The sequence below is a fragment of the Aquarana catesbeiana genome, linkage group LG13 (genome assembly GCF_042186555.1).
Source record: "Aquarana catesbeiana isolate 2022-GZ linkage group LG13, ASM4218655v1, whole genome shotgun sequence".
NCBI lineage: Eukaryota > Metazoa > Chordata > Amphibia > Anura > Ranidae > Aquarana > Aquarana catesbeiana.
Window position 1 is genome coordinate 96,896,074 of NC_133336.1, and position 22,387 is coordinate 96,918,460.

General features: G+C 41.8%; 1 protein-coding gene across 4 annotated transcripts in view; it reads right to left on the bottom strand.

Annotated features, from left to right (window-relative positions):
• Positions 1-1,237: 1,237 nt before the first annotated feature.
• The window catches only part of LOC141116740 (serine/arginine-rich splicing factor 5-like), a 37,992-nt gene continuing 16,842 nt past the window's right edge, over positions 1,238-22,387 (bottom strand). For all 4 annotated transcript variants that reach the window (XM_073609135.1, XM_073609134.1, XM_073609136.1 and 1 more), the window contains exons 3-8: positions 21,805-21,875; positions 21,463-21,582; positions 12,550-12,619; positions 9,054-9,127; positions 3,715-3,825; positions 1,238-2,033 (exon numbers count right to left, since the gene is read on the bottom strand). In XM_073609135.1, the coding sequence (XP_073465236.1) occupies positions 1,838-2,033; positions 3,715-3,825; positions 9,054-9,127; positions 12,550-12,619; positions 21,463-21,582; positions 21,805-21,875 (642 nt within the window). In that variant the 3' untranslated portion in view covers positions 1,238-1,837. The remainder of the gene's footprint in view (positions 2,034-3,714; positions 3,826-9,053; positions 9,128-12,549; positions 12,620-21,462; positions 21,583-21,804; positions 21,876-22,387) is intronic.

Consider the following 22,387-nt stretch of genomic DNA (forward strand, 5'->3'; position numbering starts at 1 on the left):
TATACTTAGGCACCTTTACACGCCTATATGAGTATAATACTCGGGGTCTTTACACACTTTTTTTTTTTTTTTTAACTCAGGGACTTTCTGTCAACAAGTTCCTGAGTAAACATCAGTAAAATATGGAGCCTGTGTGCAAGGGGCCTTAAAAAAAATGCAGGCAAAAGCACATCAAATTTGTTTAAAAGCTTACTTGCAGTAGTGTTTTCTTTCCATAAAAGATTTTGTATTCACTTGCACTGGCTAGAAAATTTGACTACGCCAGAAAGAGTCAATTACCTAGTACAACCCTATTCTCCTTGCACACCATACTGTTCTACTTTCCTGGAGTCCCCAAATACCTCACCCCTCCCTTTGCCTCTTTACATAACCTTTTAGGTAGCTGCCTTAGGAGGAGAGAAGGGCAATAGTAAAGAGGGTTGAATGGTAGACAGCTCTGAGTCTGCCGACATCACATTGAAGATGGCAGAAACCAGCAGGGCTTTTGGATGTCCACATAAGGGAGGCTTTTACAGGTAAATAACCCGCATAACACATGTTAAATGCACATATAATCTTTATAGGAAGATTATTGTTATAATTTGTCCAGCAATGTGGTTTCTTTAAAGCATCTCAAGCTTTTTAAAAAAAGTTATGAACTTCAGCGGGACTCTGCAGTAGTGTACAGTGAGCCTAGGCGAACGTGGTGAAGCAACCCCAGGGGGTGTTAATGACAGCCCAAGCTCACAGGAAACCCTCAATGATGCTGCCCATCATTTAATCTAGAAGAGGACCAGTGCGGGACAAAAAGGTGAGTAATGCACTGAAAGATGATGTTTTATTTTTAATCCTAATAGGCTGTTTATTTGTTTCTTTTTCATTTAAACATGTAGTTCTGCTTAAACACTTGTTTACCTTTTAAAAAAATAGCAATATTTAAATAAATGAAGTCCATAGAGTGCAGGGAACATAAATATATTTGCACAAGCTTAGGTTTACCAGAATATTTAAAATAATCAAAAAATCAGGAAAAAAAAAATTGTCAAAATCAGCAGAGGATCATTTGCTGAGGCTTTACTTTCCCTGATGCACACTTAGTGGTACTCGGTACAAAAGCAAACAAAAAAAAATGAACCCACAACATACAATGAACTAAACAATGAAGGCAGCCACTGCACATTGTTCAGCTGATTTACTGGGGGGGGGGGGGGGGGGGGGGATTCTAGGACAGTTACAAATTGAGAAGACTCTGTAAGGATAAGGGTTCTGCATTCATTTAATTGAAGTATCATCCATCACACACAACACCTACTAAAGCCAGTATGACAGAACATACACACAACATAAGTTTTGGTATGAATATATGAACAGATGGATACTTGCTTTTAACTTACTTTAAGTAGTTTCATGTTTTTAAATTCTTGAATATGTTCATTGAAATAGAAAATCTTCTGGTATTTCAACACAGAAGAGAATTAGGGGCAGTATTTAATTTAAAGGAAAATATGACCAGCTTAGACTACACTAACTTACATTATAAACAAAAAAAAAAAAAAAAAAAAAAGAAGAATTAAATGAACAAGTATCTAAACAGCTTCTTCTAATCTACGCAGTGAAAAGCAAAGTCATCTCAAATGGGTTCTACTTGCTGGATTAAGTAACTGCCTTCATATGCTCTAGGCAGAAGGGTTTGATCACATATTTACAAAAACAAAGCATCAGGCCACCACTTCGAGCCTTAATAAACAGGCGCTTTGGTTACATAAAATTGTGAACGCCACCTCTCATACCACCATTGTCTCCTAGGGCACAATCTTCATTCACCATTTACACAAAATAGAAGAAGATCAAAGATCTCTTAATCACGGCTTTCGGGGGAACTGGAACGAGACTGCCGCTTAGGAGAGCTCTGGGATGGTTCTCCGCTTCCAGATTTTTGACTGTATTTCTTTTCAGGTGTGCGACTGGGAGATCGGGATCTGCTGGCAGAACGAGAAGAGCCACGAGATTTTGACTTGCTTCGGGATCTGGAATAGCTTCTTGACCTGGACCTGCTTCTGGGGAAAATACATTGATCAGTAAATACTACACAAGGGGGTATCTAAACCCCCACATTTAGAGGTGGAGTCAACGTAGAGTAATCTGCAGTAGTAACATGCAGGGAGGCGATTCTACATGGCATCACTTCTGCAGTTCTGACAAGTGACAAGCTGGGATACCAATTATCTGAACATTTCTGTAACTCACCCTATTTGACTTATTCTATAAAGATAGTACTAAGTGCAAGGGACTGGAGTAGGACCAGATGAAGTTACCAATTACTTTTGCAGGTCCAGGGCAACATTGCAAAGTAAGGTAACATCAGTGCAAACACCCTATATGCCTGCCAATACAACTTTAATTCCAAAAAATTTGGGATGCTGTGTAAGATTTACATAAAAACAGAATGCAATGATTTGCAAATATCAAACCCATATTTTATTCACAATAGAAAACATATCAAATGCAGAGTCTTCTTAGAGCCAAAGCTCATTTAAAGTGATCTTTTGCAAAGTGGAAACTGGTTTTCTGGTCAGATGAAATTTGACATGCTTTTTGGCAATCATGGGAGCTGCATCCTCCGGACTAAAGGGGAGAGGGACCTTCTGGGTTATCAGCGCTCAGCTCAAAAGCCTGCATCTCTGATGGTATAGGGGTGCATTAATGCTTATGGAATGGGCAAGCTTGCACATCTGGAAAGGCACCATCAATACTGACAGATATTTTCAGGTTTTTGCGCAGCATATGCTCCCATCTAGACAGCATCTTTTTCAGGAAAGGCCTTGTATATTTCAACAGGACAATACTAAACTGCATACTACATCTATGACAACAGCATGGCTTCGTAGTAGAAGTGTCCAGGTGCTTAACTGGCCTGCCAGCAGTCCAGACCTGTCACAAATTGAAAATATTTGGTGCATCTTGAAACTAAAAAAATACGACAAAGACGACTATTGAGGAGTTTCCCAGACTTTTACAGAGTGATGTTAAAATAAGAGGGGATACTACCCTGTGGTAAACATGGCCCTGTCACTTTTTTTTTTTTAGACATTGCTGCCATCAATTTAAAAAATGACCTTATTGTTTCCCTAAAATGGTACATTTTCTCGGGTTTAAACATTTGAGGTTTTTTCCTTTCTAGTGTGAATAAAATATGGGTTAATGAGATTTACAAATCATTGCATTCTGTTTTTATGTAGATTTTACACAGCGTCCCAACTTTTTTTGGAATTGGGGTTGTCCAATTCCAAAAAAATAAAAAAATAAAAACTAACATACATGTTATACTTACCTGCTGTGCAGTGGTTTTGCACAGAGCAGCCCTGATGCTCCTCTTATCAGGTCCCCCGTCAGTGCCCCTGGCTGCTCCCTCCTGCCAAGTGCCCCCAGAGCAAGCAGCTTGCAAAGAGGGCTTCCGAGCTGCGGGTCTGCATGTCCATTCACACACACACACTCACTGGCTTTGATTGACTGCAGCGGGAGCCAACGGAGGGAGAGTCCCTGGACAGCCGAGGCTCCCATGCACATCGCTGGAGGAAGATCGGGCTCAGGTAAGTATTAGGGGGCTACACAGAAGAATGCACAAAGTTAAAAAAACCTTTTAGCCTTTACAAACACTTTAACTACCCCCATGGATATTGAGAACACTAAGCCTGAATACCCCCAACCACAAAAGAAAAGGAAGCGGAAATTTACCTGTGTTTCTTGCGATCTTCAGTAAGCTTTATTTTACGACCACTAAGCTCCGTACCATCCAATTTGTCTATAGCATTCTTCATATCATTATAGGATGCAAATTCCACAACCCTAACAATGGAAACATTTTGAGTCAACTGAACAATAAAGCAAAAGATCACAGCAAATCATACCTAAATCTTGCTTGTAAGTAAAATCCCAAGCAGAGTGACTAGCACACGAGCAGATTGACAAACTGTAGAGCAGTCTCTGTCAACTCATCACCTGCAGCAGGTTATGTCTTGGTGCTGAGGGTGCACTGGTGATGACTAAGGAAGCTGAGAGGGTTGTTCTGAGTTATCATAAAAGTGCAGTCACACCTAACTGTGCGAATATTAGATCCACAACCTTCTGAGTTGAGACTTAAAATTGTACCCATGCAATCAAAATGACCACCTGAAAAAGGATGAAGTTGCCTGCATCTATTTTTACACATCTTCTAGCGCATCTTGGGAGTGCCCAAGTCCAGGACAGTTAAAAGCAAACTCCAGGTACACTGGAGGCTGTGTCAGAGTTGGGCAGAGTTATGGGAAGCCCCAGGTTTCCTGAGCGCTCTAGATAATGGTTAAGGCCTCTTTCACATGGACGATCCGTATGTCCGTTTTTCATCCTTCCGTTTTCGGATGAAAAACGGACATACATTCATCCCTATGGAGCGTCGGATGTCAGCGGTGACATGTCCGCTGACATCCGACCCCGCTCCGATCCGAAAAGTGTAACGGAGGAAAAACCTACTTTTCCATCCGTTTTCGGATGACGACGGACACTATGGTCTGTCGTCATCCGATCCCCCCATAGGGGAGAGCGGCGCTCTGACAGGTGCGTCGCTGCACAGCGTGCAGCGACGCACCTGTCATCTTCCTGCTCAGCGGGGATCGGCGGAGCAATCCCCGCTGAGCCAGCGGATGTTCACGGGGCGGATCATCACTGATCCGCCCCGTGAGAAAGAGGCCTAAAAGGTATGTCTTAGGAGTCAGGTTGTATTACTAAGGTAAACAGAATTTGCTTAACACACTTCAGAACAAAAAATGGGATTTTTGTACTTCCCATAAAATCCACTTTTTGAAGTCCACTGAGGAACACAGGAATTAAGAGACTGCTGGGTAATACTGCTGCCCAAAAGAAGGATTGGACACTGGGCCAGTCCAGCATAACTAACTCAGCAGACCTCAGAACAGAAACCAAGGCTGTACATGGATGATATCACACCCTGTAGTTTATTCAACAATGCTGGCCTCTTACAGAGTTACTGCCTATGGCCACAACCATAGGTGTGGTAGAGGACTAGTCTACATCAAGGTGAAATGCATCAGCAGTGTGGTCACAGGCACGGACTATGTAGGAAGCTAGCATTGTTAAATAAAACTACAGGGTGACACGTCAGTGTGCGGCCTCAGTTTCTGCGTTTGCTGCATTGAGTGGGACAAATTTTTTGGAGGTCGGCACCTGGTGCATTAGGGGCTTGGAGTGGTGCCGTCTTTCTGATCTACAAAGCAGTACCAAGAGCAAAATCAAAGAGTGGTGAGACCCGTGTCCCTCAATTGACTCAGTGATGGATCATCAGCAAGTACAAACAATCCCCTATTTTTCCTTGTCCATTAAGAATTACAGGAATTCTGAGGCAGTAGGGATATTCAAAAATAGTCCAACTATAAGGTGAGCAACAGCTACAAAAACAAAAAACACAGAACTGGGGACTGGCTGCAGCTCAAAAAGCAACTTGAAGGAAATTGTGTCCGAAGCTAGCATCAGATGAGGCCTGAACACACACCTGCTAAAATCTTAAAGTGATTGTAAAGGTTTTTTTTTTTTGGTTAAACAACAAACATGTTACACTTGCCTCCTCTGTGCAAGGGTTTTGCACAGAGCAGCCCTGATTCTCCTCTTCTGGGGTCCCCCCGGCGGCACTCCTGGCTCCTCCTCCACATCAAGTGCCCCCAAGGAGAGTCACTTTCCATGGGGGCACTCATCTGCTGCGTCCATCGACACAGATAGCAGGGCTCGGCTCCGCCCCTGGTTCCCGTGTCACTGCATTTGATTGACAGCAGCGGGAGCCAATGGATCCTGCTGCTATAAATATATCCAATGAGGACTCGAGACAGCGGCTGTAGCTGCTAGGCTCGTTCTCATCGCTGGAAAGATCAGGTTCAGGTAAGTAAAAAGGGGGCAGAATGTTTTTCACCTTAATGCAATTAAGGTGAAACACCTCAAGATTTTACAACTCCTTTAATTTCTACTATATGGTGCAGCTGTTGATGCTGGGAGGTTTTTTGACTGAGCTGGCAGCAAAACCGATCAGAGGAACTTGACGGCTCTAGATCTAAAACACTGCCTGCCTTGCTTTCTTTAAAGCGAGGCTGTTCGGAGAGTGGCTTTACAATTGTTGGTGGAGGTCTCTTGAGCAGAACACGTGTGAAGATTGTAGTTTTGAAACAAAAAAAAAAAAAAAAGAGAAAAAAAAAAAGTATTTGGACTATTCATTGCTTATGTGTTTTACACTAAACTGGGCGTTATTGTCGCTCTTCTCCTAAAGGATTTGAGTGACATCTTAGATTGTGATTTATAGGTTATCATATGGTTTTACATCACTTATATTTATCACATAGTGCTGCTTTTGATTTGGATATCACTGGATTGTTTGAGAACAGAAGATGAGGTGGCAGTCTTGCAAATCTGAGAAACCCTTCCTGAAAAGCCGAAGAAGTGCTCACAGATCTAGTAGATTGCTCTTTGGAGGATAGTCAGTCTGAGTCACTAAGAGCCCATTCACACCGGGCCGCCTATAGCGTCGGCGGTAAAGCGCCGCTATTTTTAGTGGCGTTTTACCGTCGGATTAGCGGCGCATTTCGGCCGCTAGCGGGGGTAGAAGCGACCCGCTAGCGGCCGAAATGCGCGAGAAAGGGTTAAAACCGCCCACAATGCGCCACAATAGCGGCATTTTGCCGGCGGTGTCCCAGCGCTGCCCCATTGATTTCAATGGGGAGCAGTAAACACACCGCTCCTTCATCGCTCGAAAGAAGCTGCTGGCAGGACTTTTTTTCCCGTCCTGCCAACGCAGCGCCCCGGTGTAAAAGCCCTCTGGCTTTCACACAGGAGACAATGCTGCAGCTGTTTGAGGGCGGATTGCAGGTGCTATTTTTAACGCTATAGCGCCTGCAAAACGCTCTCGGTGTGAAAGGGGTCTAAGAGATGGTGAAATGAAATGCAGATTTCCTTTTTTTAAATCGATCAGAAATGATGGTCAGACTCTCTAATGGAGAGAGTGACCGCAAACAGGCAAAATCATACCCATACTACTTCAAGAGAAAGGAGATAGACAGGAGCAAGGCAGAGAGACCGAAAAATGGATGTCCACAGGTTGCGGTTTAAAGGCTGAAAATTATTTTAATTGGAAAGCAAGTAATGGGCTGTGTAGGTAAGAAACTCCCTGTGTAGGTAGGAAACTATTCAGTCTCAGGGAGTGTAAGAGGACACCGGGCCTCACAATCAGACTGAAAGAGAAGCGGTGTAACCTTAAGCTGCGTAGTGGTTTTTCACTGTCAGGGCAGTAAGGATGTGGAACTCTCTTCCACAATCAGTGGTGTCAACAGAAAGTAAGTAGAGTTTCAAAAGACTCTTGGACGTGCATCTTATCAAACACAATATACAGGGATATGGGAAATTACCTACACAAACACACACACACCAACATAGGTTGAATTGGATGGACTATTGTCTTTATTCAACCTTACCAACTATATAACTATATGTAGCACCACCTTGTCCTCCTGTAAGCCCAGAACAGGATTTTTGTAGAATAAAGCAGCCAGCTCAAACACTTGCCTTGCAGAGGTGAGAGCAAGCAGAAAGTCAACCTTATGAGGGAAAAGTTGAACATTCTTGGCCATATCAAATGACAGAATGTTGTGATGTAGAGGTCTGGAGTGCAAAGAGTCTGGTAACTCTAGGACTCTGAGGCTGGGAGCAAAGAGTTAAAGTTTCTCCTGGGCAAAAAACAAAACAAAACACAACTATGGCTTGAACTGTGCCTAGGATAAGACTCAGATAATTCAAGTGATGAGTCCAGCACTGATATTTTGGGCTCAGTGCTGAGCATCTGCAAAGTCTGGCAATCTAGGCTATATTGCCTGCTCATGCTGACTGTTAACAGAAGGTTTTCCCTATAGTGGGGATGGCCTGGGAGCACAGCAAGGCTAGCACAGGAGCCAAAACCTTGGCAAATACCCAGGCTGCAAAAGAGGCTGAACAGCAGGGCCATAAACTGGAAGTGCTGGGGACACAGCAAAGCAAAAAAATCACTAATGCACTAAAAAAAAATTCTGAAAGTCTGTTGTTCAAAGCAGCAGGCATTGAACACCAAATGCTCTTTATTTAAGAATCAACTGCCATAATAGATCACATCTCTTCTGATGGCCTTGACCTTAGTCTGACAAATCTTTTCTGACTAGGCTAAGGCCAAAACAGGTTGAAGTACAGGGCTTGCTAGAGAACAAAGTTCACACTCCATGGAGGGACAGAAAGATGGTGGCCAGTGAAACTTGGCATGCACAGTCGCTGCTCCGAAAAGGCACAGCCATCCCGTAGTTGCGCATGCGCTGGTCCAATTGATGGGGTAGTCAAGGTCATGCATGCCCAGTGTAGTGAGAGAACCAAGAGGCCGCCCCGGGAAGGAGCCACAGCAAAGTTTGGGGTCCCGGAGAGAGGAAAGGGCATACATCGGGAGGCCGAATGTATGGCCTTTCCTGGAGTAGACAAATGTAACCTATGCTTACGTCTACGCTGTGGATGAGTTACGTTTTTAATGTGTTTTGAGATACCATACCATTAATGCTTTTTTCTGTCTCATGTTTTAATATGACCAACCTGATGTTGGGTTTGGTCCAGTACAATAAACTTTGTTTTATACAAAATTTGGTGTCTGCTTTCTTGCCGCTCTTAGCGGTGATCTTGGCTCCTCCTCTTCTCCATGTGCCCCTGTAGCAAGTTGCTTGCTATGGGGGCACAGGTGTGTGCACGCTCCCGAGTGGTGTGCGTGGGTGGTTTGGTCCCACCCCCCACTTTCTCCTCACAGCATTTGATTGCCACCTTCAGCTGGCCAAATCCCTGTGTGACGAGGAAAAGAGGACAGAAGAGATGCAGCCATGCACAGATGAGGACTCAGGTAAGTATTTAGGGAGTTGGAGAACGGCAAGCTTTAAAACGTTCATCCTAATGCAGAGAATGCACTAAGGTAAAAAAGAAAAAAGTATTGGCTTTAGAACCACCTTAATGAAAATTAAACACAGAACTCCGGTACGTACCCTTCATTCCTGTTACCCCTGTGTGCATCAACATAAGTCACCTCTCCCGCTTTTCTCATAAAATCCTTTAGATCCTGTAACAATTGGAAACACATTAGCCTAAATAAAGGTAATTATCCATCTTACATAATAGAAACAATATGAAACTATTGATAATGAGGTGACGGGAGCTTGTTTTAACTAAAAGATCCTAAAATAAATCAGTGTTAGTGTCATGTGGGAAAAAGAGAGCTACAATGTATATTATACTGATGCATTAAGTGTCTGCAGTGTAAGCTCAGGATAGCATGTTAAACATTCTGATAAAACGGACTTTACTAAGGTAATGTTACATGAGAAATACAAACATATGGAAATATAATAAACTGTAGCTCTTTTGTATAACAAGCTGATAGATACATATACTTAACTAGTGTCCGAATTTAAAATTTGGTATTATATTATTTCAAACCCAATTTACTTACCACAGCACACAATCAGTGGTCGGAGGTACCTTAAGCAAATGGTCGCTTGTCCATAACCTAGATGACCTTGTGAGCAACTCACTTACAATGAGAAGGGTGGAAGGCAGCAGGAGAGCACCAGAGTCTCAGTAAGTGAGTGGAGTTAACCCTGAAACCACTGGATGCCATTACTGGAAGTGGCTAGAGAACCTGAAGCTGACCTGAGCTAGCCACTCTTGCACAACCTGGGAAAACCAAGATCTAGACCGGCAAAGCGGAAGGGTGATAGGAACCAAAAGGAAACTTCAGAACAGGCCCAGCCCTAGAATTTCAGCCATTAGCAAACCAAAAAATTCTTGGGCTCTCCTCCACACAAGAGAAACGTGGCTTAACCCAAAGAAAGGCTGTTAAAAGAGGTTCAAAATGCACTTGGTTAGATATATGATTGTGGAAAAAAATATTTACTACAACATAGGATGGATCAATATCATTTTATTATATTTATTATGGGTATAAACAAAAAGGAAGATGTGTAACTTTATGAAAAACACTATTAAAACGCGTTAATATCTTTGCGTGGTTTTGGAAACTGAGCCAAACAGATTTTACAACTGACTGCCAAAAGGGTAAAAGAACTGGGAGATCTGAACTCCAATCCAATCAGAACAATTTAGCTTTTGGCAGAGAGTGATAATGAAGCCAATTTGTTAAAATAGACCTATAGTCAAAAAAAAAAAAAAAATGCAAAAAATAAAAAAAAAAAACCCCACACACACACACCACAAAATTTTCTTAATGTCAACTGTTTCACAAAATTCAATTACTAGGGGGTTAAATATTTACTTTTTTTTTTTTCTTTTTAGGTATAGGTCCACTTTAAAGTGATTCTGAGAGGACAGATATATGGAAGCAGTCAATGCTGACTTGCTTTTAACAACAATTTCAAGGACTGTTATCTGTATCCTGACCTGGAACAAGGATGCAGTCATTGGAGTTTGAATTGCTCTGCTCCATACCTATTCCAGATCAGCAATTGATCTATGATCAGTATAACAACCCCAGAGCTTGGATCAGCAATTGCAGCTACTGTACTTCTATGTGCACAGGTCACCTTTAAGTTACTTACCTACTCCATTGGGAATATCCACACCTCCCCACGTTACTACTCCCACAAATGTGAGAGTTTGTTGGTAGTTTCCTCACTGAAGTCACTGCATCTAAACCTAAGGTTTCCCAAACTAGCAGAGACCTCCACCTATTAAGCAATCCAATCTGCAACAGATGTGGCAATTTGCTGTGATGGCCAAATCTTACAGATCTAATTGGTACAGAATGGTGCTGGCCTTTAAAAAGTTTGAAGGACAATAAAAATAACTGACAGTGGCATAAATGTGCCATTGTAGATTTTATCTTTGTCGGCTGTCCAATATGCAAACAGGTATCTCTTGGTTTTGCTATTCAGGGAAGTTCACATACAGGCCGATTATATGATGAGAAAGTCTAAAAAGGACATCTTTCTGCAGGCTCTGGAGGTTTCTTAAAGCAGATCTTGAAAAAATGCAAGGTCCACTTATTTGAGTAACCTCTACTTGTATAAATGGCTATTTATTAGAAGTGCAAAAGTGTACCTGTAACTAAAAAAGCATTTACCATATCCCATCTTCAGAATTGTAGGTTGTGCCATCACCATTCTTCCCACAAGATACCAGTGGAATGATAAGCACCGTAAATCTCAAAAAAAAAACCAAACAATCCAGCCCAGTGCAAGAATGTCTTCTCACAAGATTTGGAATGCTCTTCATCCTCAGGATCTCGAAGGAAGAATCATGATCTCACCCTTATCTAGAAGCCATAAGCAGAAGGGGGTTAAAAAAAGTATGTATTTTTCTGTTCAGATAAATTTCTGCCCTTCTAACATAGCGATTTATACAGGGAGAGGGGGCCTAGCTCTAATAGGTGGACCTTGCAGTTTACTGCAAGGTCCACTTTAATCACCTCTTTAGACCAAGGTTTAAAACAAAATGTGATCTTAATTTAGGAAAACATTTAAATCATGGTTTTACCTTTTTTATAATATAAAAAGTAATTAGGTGTCATTTTGTTAACAATGTTTCTCTTTTTATACTGTTACAGAAGGGCAATCTTGTGTAAAGGAAGAGTCGTTATTACAGGGTCTAAAATGTCTAAAGAGAAGCTTGAACATGACCCATTTAACAACAGAGACTCATTCACTTTAGTAGTAACATTTAAGTTAAGGCTTGTACTATGCATCAAAGAAGTGACAATGCCTCGACAGTGAGTACATGCACCTACTAGATAATTATATATACAAAACTATGATACGCTTCGTTGTCCAATATTACAGATTACTTCCAAGAGTTAGTGAATTCTTTCTCAGAAGATTCTGTAAATGTATTAGCCAACATGAACGGCTTGCTAAACAGTGGCACCAAAATGTCTGCACTGATGTAAAAAAAATACAACATAAAATGTAAAACAGGAAAAAGATTGTAATTACATGAAGGTAAATGCAGACAACACACATTCACAAAGAATAGAAGAAACAGATGTTTAATCACACAAGTAATTTTTCACTTCTGTTGCAGCTAGGCCTAACACCAATGAATGGGACAATAGGTATAAAGTTTTTTAAAGTGTTGCACTGAAAACTCAAGTTATGAATCTCTTATACGGGAAAGTATTATAGAGTCCACAGAAACTGTACATTATGATTAGCTTTAGAACTAGAGAAGTATTTTCAGTTGGAGAAAAACTGTATGGCAGAATGCATTTAACCTAATAAAGTTAATTAAGCTAGTAGGCAAAAGGTATTTAAGGGCTTATAAACTATCGTGAAAGTTGCAATTGCTTAACGGTGCCAAAAAATATAAAATCGGCTAAGAAACTATGACCAGAAGGGAAATGCAATTTTCTTGAATAATAAAAAGGTGTTTCTCCATGCAATGTGAATATGTGCCTATTGCGTTAACCTTCAAAAGTATAACATTTCTTTCATGGACATTTCAGTTTTAAAAGGTTAGAATTATGCTCACCTGCCAGCTGACACGGGAAGAAAGATTCTCTACAATTATCCTGTGCTCTGTACGAACTGGGGGTCCATACCTAAAGAATAATATAAAATAACTAAATGTCACACTGTAGACCTAATCTTCTGGTACTAGAATATAAAACAGCCATATTAACCACTTGCTGTCCCTCCCACAGTAATTATACTGTGGGTTGGTGGCACAGCCAGGTACAATCACACACCTGTGGACTGTGGCAGCCAGGGTATCAAGTGATCGCTATGCTAACATAAATACAACTGTTATGAATGGGTTTCATCCATAACAGCTGTGCTTAGTATTGTGATGCTGTGATTGGCCCACAGCTATCACAAGGTGTATAAGTGTAAAAAAAACAAAACAAAAAAAAAAAACCTGCTCACCTCCCCAGAGTAGTAGTGAGTCACTATAGTAACACTGAACTACACACAATGGAAGTATGGAGAAGAAAAATAAATGTTTTAAAGACAATTGAATAAAAAAAGGATTGAATTAGGTTTTTTTTTTTTTAACATACTGTCACCAGTCTGTATCCCTGTTGATGAATATGATGCTGTACTGCACAGGTGACAGTGTGTAGAGAAAAAAAAAAAAATAAACATTTTATTTAATTTCTAAAAAATTGTGACAAATTAAAAAACTTCAAAAAAATTGCAAACAGTCAAAAGATGCAGCGCTCTAAACAAGGAAATATCCTAGGTTTCACTTAAAAAAAATTGCCATGCCACTGTCAACTTTCTAAAAAGGGGTCATTTGGGGGGAATTTGTACTGTCCTAGCATTTTAAGGGCCTCAAGTGAGACAGGCCGTCAGTACATCAGAACTGATCAATTTTCAAATATATATACTAGGGTTGCACAAGTATCGGTACTCGTGCAAATGCGCCCATACTTTCATCTGTCAAATCGGGATTCCCCACTGACAGCTGAAATGTTATTTAAAAAAAAAAAAAAAAAAAAAAAAAGCTGTCAATTAATCGGTTGTTTAACCACTTCAATACCAGGCACTTAGACACCTTCCCGCCCAGGCCAATTTTCAGCTTTCAGCGCTGTCGCACTTTGAATGACCATTGCGCAGTCATGCTACACTGTACTCAAGCAATTTTTTTTTTATCATTTTGTTCCCACAAATAGAGCTTTATTTTGGTGGTATTTGATCACCTCTGCGTTTTTTTTTTTTGCGCAATAAAAAAAGACCGAGAATTTTGAAAAATAACTTTTTGTTTCCGTTAAAGAATTTTTGTAAATAAGTACGTTTCCTTCTTCAATGACGGCACTGATATGGCAGCACCGACGGGCACTGATATGGCGGCACTGATGCCCCTAAGGGTGGCATTGCTGGTCATCACTGCAATATAATAGTGCCAATCAGTGCCCATCTGTGGGCACTGACTGGCACAGATTGAGCACATGTAGATGGCCATGGGGTACATACCTGGCCATCCACGTTGCCCCCTTCCCTGGTGGTCCTAGTGGCGTCCCTGGTGGTCATCTGAGGGGGGGCTGACCCCCCGTCAGGAGAGCCGCCGATCAGCTCTCCTCTACTCGCGTCTGTCAGACGCGAGTGAGGAAAAGCCGATCAACGGCTCTTCCTATTGACATCGTGATCAGCCATGATTGGACACGGCTGATCACGTGGTAAAGAGTCTCCGCCGGAGGCTCTTTATCAAGATCGGTGGAGTGGTGTGTCAGACTGTGTGTCAGACTGCGGGGTGTGTATCGCGGCGGCATGTTATCCTGCTGGACGTCATATGACGCCCAGTCAGGATAACTGAACCACCGCCTGGCCGTCATCTGCTATGGGCCGGGCGGGAAGTGGTTAAACCACTTTCAGCACAAGGATGTCATATGACGTCTGACTGAGTGGGGATATCTGACTGATGCAGGCATCATTCAGATATCAACTTTTACAGCCGGCTATTCTGTGTACCGTAAGAACAATCATAGCAGCACTAAATCAAAGGAGAAGAGTATGGGGGATTTTTGCGGTGTCAGATATGAAGATATACAAGTGACTTCTTATGAATAAAATATAAATGTATTTTAAAAAAAAAAAGGAGAATACAAACAAGACATACTGTAACTAGACAATATGGAAATATTATATTTTATTCATAAGTCGTCACTTGTATATCTTCATATCTGACACCGCAAAAATCCCCCCTACTCTTCTCCTTTGATTTAGTCTTCATTGGGATGAGGTGTCTTTAGGAAGGGTGTTGTTTTCACCAACCGGACCAACAACTAAAATCATAGCAGCAGTTCAGCCGCTTGATCGGTCTTACAGGCGGCGGGAGGGGACATCCCCCACCCCTGGTACTTCTCCAGGCTCACCCTTGCGATCAGCGAGCCGGAGAAAGAATCTGCCGATGGACGTTGATCATAGAGATTTCCAGGGACCAGATTTTCCTCAAGTCATCTCTATGACCTGCGGAGGTAAACAAACCTGAGAACTCGGCTAGAAAGAAAGAGAACCTTCACATTTCTTTTTTTTTTAATCTCAATCTTTCCAGCCTGGAGGAGAGAGCTAAAAAAAGTAAAGCGCATCAGTCCCCTCACGCACACACGCAAATTGCGCCCGCATATGTAAGCGGCGTTTAAATCACACGTGAGGTATCGCTGCATGCGTTAGAGCGAGAGCAACAATTCTAGCACTTGACTCCGTAACTCTAAACTGGTAACCTGTAAATAATTTTAAAGCGTCACCTATGGAGATTTTTAAGTAACAAAGTTTGGCGCCATTCCACAAGTATGCGCAATTTTAAAGCGCGTCATGTTCGGTATCCATTTACTCGACGTAACATCATCTTTTACATTATACAAAAAAAAAAAAAAGGGCCAACTTTCCCGTTTAGTTATTTTTTAATTCACCCCCCCCAAATAACGTGTTTGAAAAATTGTTGCACAAATACCGTGTGGCATAAAAAGTTGCAATGACCGCCAATTCATTCCCTAGGGAAATAAAAATATGTAATGTTTGGGGGTTTTGAGTAATTTTCTAGCAAAAAAAATGATGTTTTACATGTAGGAGAGGAGTGCCAGAACAGGCCCGGTATGGAAGTGGTTAAGGAGCAGGGCCGCCACTATCTTTACAACTGATGACTCATTCAGCTGTTAGTGGGGTTCCCCGTTGACAGCTGTAGTGTAAACAAAATCCCGGCAACTGGAGCGGTCAAAAAACAAAACAAAAAAATAAAGCAGCCGGGCAATGTTTATCAACAACATTGCTCAGCGCAGAAACCGAAAGATATAAAAAGAAATGTTTCTTTCAATCCGTTTCTTCATCTACATATCAAAAAGGTATGAACTTCCCTCTGCAGATGAAGTCAGTCTAAAGCAGGGGTAGGCAACCTGAGGCCCTCCAGCTGTTGTGGAACTACATTTCTCATGAGGCATTACAAGGCTGGCAGTTACAATTACTCCCAAAGGCATGATGGGACTTGTAGTTCTGCAACAGCTGGAGGGACCCAGGTTGCCTACCCCTGGTTTAAAGCAACCTGTCAACCTTAAAATGTTTCTCTGTTTTAACTACTTAATTTACTCAAATCAGCCCAACTCATTCTCCGTCTCCATTTAATTATTTTCCTGCTGATTTTATTTTTTGTTCAATTCTATTTTATAAACCATTCATAACAAAATTTTTTTTTGTTTGCTTTGTTCATTAATATTTTTACACCTTTACAGTGCATCCAGGAAGTATTCACAGCACTTCACTTTTTCCACATTTTATGTTACAGCCTAATTCCAAAGAGGATCAAATTCATTATTAATACCCCATAATGACAAAGTGAAAAAAGTTTGTTTGAAATCTTTGCAAATTTATTTAAAAAATAAATAATCTCATGTACATAATTATTCACAGCCTTTGCTCAATACTTTGTTGAAGCACCTTTGGCACCAACTACAGCCTCAAGTCTTTTTAAATATGATGCTACAAGCTTGGCACACCTATTTTTTGGGCAGTTTCTCCCAGTCATCTTTGCAGGACCTCTCAAGCTCCATCAGGTTGGATGGGAAGTGTCCACAGGCATTTTCAGAGATGTTCAATTGGGTTCAAGTCTGGGCTATGCCTGGCCACTCAAAGACATTCACAGAGTTCCGTAGACACTCCTTTTGTTATCTTGGCTATGTGCTTAGGGTCGTTTTCCTGCTGGAAGATGAACCTTCGCCCCCAATCTGAGGTATAGAGCGCTCTGGAGCAGGTTTTCATTAAGGATGTGTCTGTACATTGCTGCATTCATCTTTCCCTCAATCCTGATTAGTTTCCCAGTTCCTGCCACTGAAGCATGATGCTGCCGCCACCATGTAGGGATGGGATTGGCCAGGTGATGAGCGGTGCCTGGTTTCCTCCAGACATGACGCTTGCAATTCAGGCCAAAGAGTTTAATCTTTGTTTCATTAGACCAGAGAATTTTGTTTCTCATTGTCTGGGAGTCCTTCAGGTGCTTTTTGACAAACTCCAGACGGGCTGTCATGTGCCTTTTACTTAGGAATGGCTTCCGTCTGGCCACTCTACCATACAGGTCTGATTGGTGGAGTGCTGCAGAGATGGTTGTTCTTCTGGAAGGTTTGCCTCTCTCCAGAGAAATGCTGGACCTCTGTCAGAGTGACCATTGGATTCTTGGTCACCTCCCTAAGGCCCTTCTCCCCAGATCACTCAATTTGGCCGGGCGGCCCACTCTAGAAACAGTCCTAGTGGTTCCAAACTTCTTCCTTTATGGGTGATGGAAGCCACTCTGCTCACTGGGACCTTCAATACTGCAGACATTTTTCTGTACCCTTCCCCAGATCTGTGCCTTGATACAATTCTGTCTTGGAGGTCTACAGACAATTTCTTGTACTTCATGACTTGGTTTGTGCTCTGACATGCAACGTTAATTGTGGGACCTTTTATAGACAGGCGTGTGCCTTTCCAAATCGTGTCCAATCAATTGAATTTACCACAGGTGGACTCCAATCAAGTTGTAGAAACATCTCAAGGATGATCAGTAGAAACAGGATTCACCTGAGCTCAATTTTGAGTGTCATAGCAAAGGCTGTGAATACCTATGTACATGGGATTTTTTTCATTTTTTATTTTTAATAAATTTGCAAAGATTTTAACCACTTCAATACAGGGCACTTATACACCTTCCTGCCCAGACCAATTTTCAGCTTTCAGTGCTGTCGCAGTCTGAATGACAATTGCGCGGTCATACAACACTGTACCCAAACTACATTTTTATCATTTTGTTCCCACAAATAGAGCTTTCTTTTGGTGGTCTTTGATCACCTCTGCGCTTTTTATTTTTTGCGAAACAAAAAAAGACCGAAAATTTTGAAAAAAATAAAAAATTGCTTTTATTTCTGTTAAAAATTTTTGTAAACAAGCAAGTTCTCTCTTTCACTGATAAGGCGGCACAAATGAGCGGGCACTGATATGCGGCACTGGTAGGCACACTGATATGCAGCACTGATGGGCACTCATGGGTGGCACTGGTGGGCGATAGTGATGGGCACTGAAAGGCTGCAAAGATGGGTTCTTATGGGTGGCACTGATAGGCGGCAGTGATACGTGGCACTGGCAGGCATTGTGAGTGGGCACTGATTGGCAGCTGCATGGGCATTGATTGGCAGCTGCCTGGGCACAGAGTAGTATTTCCCTGGGGGTCTAGGGGGCATACCTGGTGGTCCAGTGTGGATGGCTTCCCTGGTGGTCCTGGGTGGGATCCGAGGGGGGCTGTGCTGATAAACAATCAGCACAGACCCCTCCTGTCAGGAGAGCAGCCGATCGGCTCTCCTCTACTCGCGTCTGTGAGACGCGAGTGAGGAAAAGCTGATCACCAGCTCTTCCTATTTACAGCGTGATCAGCCGTGATTGGACACGGCTGATCGCGTGGTAAAGAGTCTCCGTCAGAGACTCTTTACCTAGATCGGTGTTGCGGGGTGTCAGACTGACAACCCGCAACAACGATCGCTACGATGCGTGCCCCCGGGGCGCGCAGCGGCTCAATATCCTGAGGACGTCATATGACGCCCAGTCAGGATACTGAAACCACTTTACTGCCGTCATTCTGCTATATGGCGGGCGGCAAGTGGTTGAACAAACTTCTTTCACATTGTCATTATGGGGTATTGTTTGTAGAATAGTGGAGGAAAATTATTAATTTAATCCATTTTAGAGTAAGGCTGAAACATAACAAAATGTGAAAAAAATGAAGCGCTGTGAATACTTTCCGGATACACTGTATATTTTCACATTAAAAAAAAAAGTGCAAAATTTAAAAAAAAAATATTTCATTTGTAAATAACTTTTCAATGCTTTGTACCATTGCTGACAGCTGAAGTGTAAACAAAACAGTTGCAGTAGGTATCAGTAATTTGTATCTGCAAGTACTAAAAAATAAAGTATAGGTACTTGTAAAATAAATGGTATCGGTGCATATCTCTCTCATAGTTTGTAGACGTTATAATTTTCACACAAACCAATTAATATACATTCACTGGGATTTTTTTTTTTTTTTAACCAAAAGACATGTAGACACTTGGCCTAAATTTATGAAAAAAATTGATTTTATTGAATACAGAAAGTAGAAAATAGTTTTTTTTCAAAATTTTTCTCTTTCATTTATATAGCAAAAAATAAAAAAACCCAGCGGTGATCAAATACCACCAAAAGAAAGCTCTATTTGTGTGAAAAAAAAGGATATAAATTACATTTGCGTACAGTGTTGCATGACTCGGCAATTGGCAGGTAAAGTAGCGCAGTGCTGAATAGCAAAAAAGTGGCCTGGTCATGAAGGAGCTGCAGAGAGATCCATCCTGCTCTCTAAGACCCCTTTCACACTGGGGCCGGCAAAGCGCTAGCGGGGAGATTTTAACCCCAAAGAAGGGGTTAAAACCTCCCTTGTTGCGGCGTGTTTGAAGTGCTGCCCATTCATTCCAATGGGCAGGGCATTTTGGGAGCGCTAAATACAGCGCTCCCAACGCACCCTAAAGATGCTGCTTGCAGGACTTTTCGGAAAATCCTGCAAGAGTACCGCCCAAGTGTAAAAAGTCACACTTGAATCAATGGGAGGCGATTTTCAGGTGCTCAGCAGAGGTTATTTCCAGCGCTAAAGCGCCTGAAAACCGCCCCAGTGTGAAAGGGGTCAAAGTGCTGCCGCAGCCTCTGTTGCGTCTCGCTTCTTTCACCAGCCACTCAGTATTCCCCTGTTTGCACCTTAATTGAGACTGGAACCATCATCTTCGGCACCCACTGACGACGTCATTCCAGCTGGAAAAGGGCGCCTCGCCACTTCCTCTGTGCCAGCTTGGAACGCAGGAGCCCCGCCCATTTCGCTCAAGCCTGGGAATCGGCGATTTAGGCATACTACCCACATGGCTAGCTACGCTGCCGGCGGGGATGCTTTAATTCCAGCTCCAGAATTTGCAGATCGGGGCCCTCCAGCTCCTCAGACCTCCCAATGGTCGTGGCCTTCCCCAAGCACAGAAAACAGGGGATCTAGAAGCCACCTCCAATCCTCCAGGCTGAGGTATCACTTCTGGACAGTAAAAGGTCAGTACAGCGTACGGAGTCCCATAGGACAGCCCATGAGACCCAGGGATTCAGGTTCCAGGAACATGTTAACTCCCCTTTCCGGAGGAAACACCAATTCTGAAGGTGGAGGCCTAGAAGATTGCCTTTTATCTGGTGGGGTTAACGTGTTTCCTGTCCTGGTAGACGACGAGAAAAAAACAAAAAAAACAAAAACAAAACGCACCTCAAAGCCGAGGCCCGAGCCGCTGTACTAATAATCCGATGTTAGTACAGTGCTCTCCCCTGCTGTGCCATTGTGCTCTGACACGGGGACGCGCCCGCCCCCCCCAAGAACACTCCAGTCAGCGCACTTAGCCACTGGCTGAGAGAGCTGACCAGCAGACCGTTTGCAGTCATGACCCTTCGACAGAAGCTGGCCGAATGGCCGGCTGCCATACACACAGGCTGAATGTTGCCTGACATTGGGCCTGTGTGTACTAGGGTTTTTTCAATTTACTTTACCGTCAACTACGTAGTTCAAAGACCTGCCTGATCGTATGCAAATTAAAAGTGTTTAGGTTTGACCTCATATTACATGGTTTTGGTAAATCTAAAATGGTATAATGTATGGCCAGCCTAACAGCTACTGTAGCTTTGCCACACAAAGTAAAAGACATTTTTGCATAAGGAGTACAAAAAAAAAAAAAAAAAAAACACTTGTAGTGCTTAAGACTGTTAACATATAAGCTGAAGTGTGTGAAAGCCAAGCTAACTTATATAAAAAAACAGAAAATTAAAAAAATATATATATATATATATATATATTATATATATATATATATATATATATATATATATATATATATATATATATATATATATATATATATATATATATATATATATATATATCATTTACTAAAAATGATACAACACTGCAGTACAAAAACCTCAGGTCTGTCAATTAATTGGTCAAGTTTCCTCAGTAATTAAATGGTAAAATATAGTAACCAGCGATTTGTTACTGTAGATTGCCAATTTATTACTGAGTATGCCATTTGATTTTTATCTACTTCATAGGTACACCTAAATGCTGGTACTGACAACTTAAATCTCTAGTTGGCCTTTTTCCAGCAGTCAAGAGAATCCAGTGATGAGATTTAACTCCATTTGTCTGTGTATATTGCAGCTAAATATTTTATTTAACAATAGTTAGACCCCATAGGACCTTGGCATAATCAATTGGCTTTATGATCAAGGAAGCTGAACAGAACCGGTAACTCTTAACTGGAATCCTTGAGAGGTATAAGAAGCCACCATGTGATTTTTTTTTGGCAGACAGCTATAGAAAATGAAATTATTAGCTTTTGGATGGAGTAAGTTTGAAGCTGAACAGCTATATTACCTGGGTCCACCACTATTAGACTGACGATAGCCAAAGCGCATAGGGTACCGCCCTCCACCTCCACCACCACCCATCATGCCTCCTCTTCCTCTACGATTTCTGGCATGTTCAATTGTGACTCTTGAATGGTGAAAAAAATAAATAAGTCAATAAAAAACTGCATCAAAATTCTCTTAGAATGCATAGTAATGAAGCAATACATAGTAATGAAGCTAGTTAAGACAATGCTCAATCTGCACAGACAATAGGACAACTGGGCCCGTTTTGTCTGTGCAGTGAATGCCAAATCAAACTTGAAAATCTTTGATGCCCCTGCTGATTTAACAGCAAATCTGACTATACCTTTCACTGCACAGTTCTTTTCCATTCAGTTCGTACACAGCATCATCTGCATCTCTGTGATCTTCAAACTCCTACAATAAATAAAACAGCAGATATTGCATCTCAATGTATTTTTTTTAAATGTTAAAACAGTCTTTCGGTGCAGACAAAAATACTGAGCAGAAGTGGTCCATAAGACCTCAGGTGTGTGAAACCTGGCAACGGCTGTTGCAAAGCAACATCTCTCCATAAAGAGCATCATGGGAAAATAACATGCAAAGCAGCAGGGAAGCTTTGTGTAAAAATAGAAGGTGGTGTGTAATTTTCTACAAGTGAAAAATTTAAGAAAGTTAAATCTGCCTCCAATTTTGCTAATGCCAGTTTGTAGCGTTGTTCTACAGTTCACCAAATACCATAAATTGGGAATACTGTCCCTTGTTTCCTTATAACAAATAAGGGGGGGGGGGGGGGGGGGGGGAATAATCTGGTAGGAGGGGCACAATTTTCCCCTGCTAATCTTTAAATTACAGATATTTTTTCTCGTGTCCCCTGAGGGTGTGGTCTGTCATCAGGGCAATTATTTTACCATTCTTATTTAGAGAGA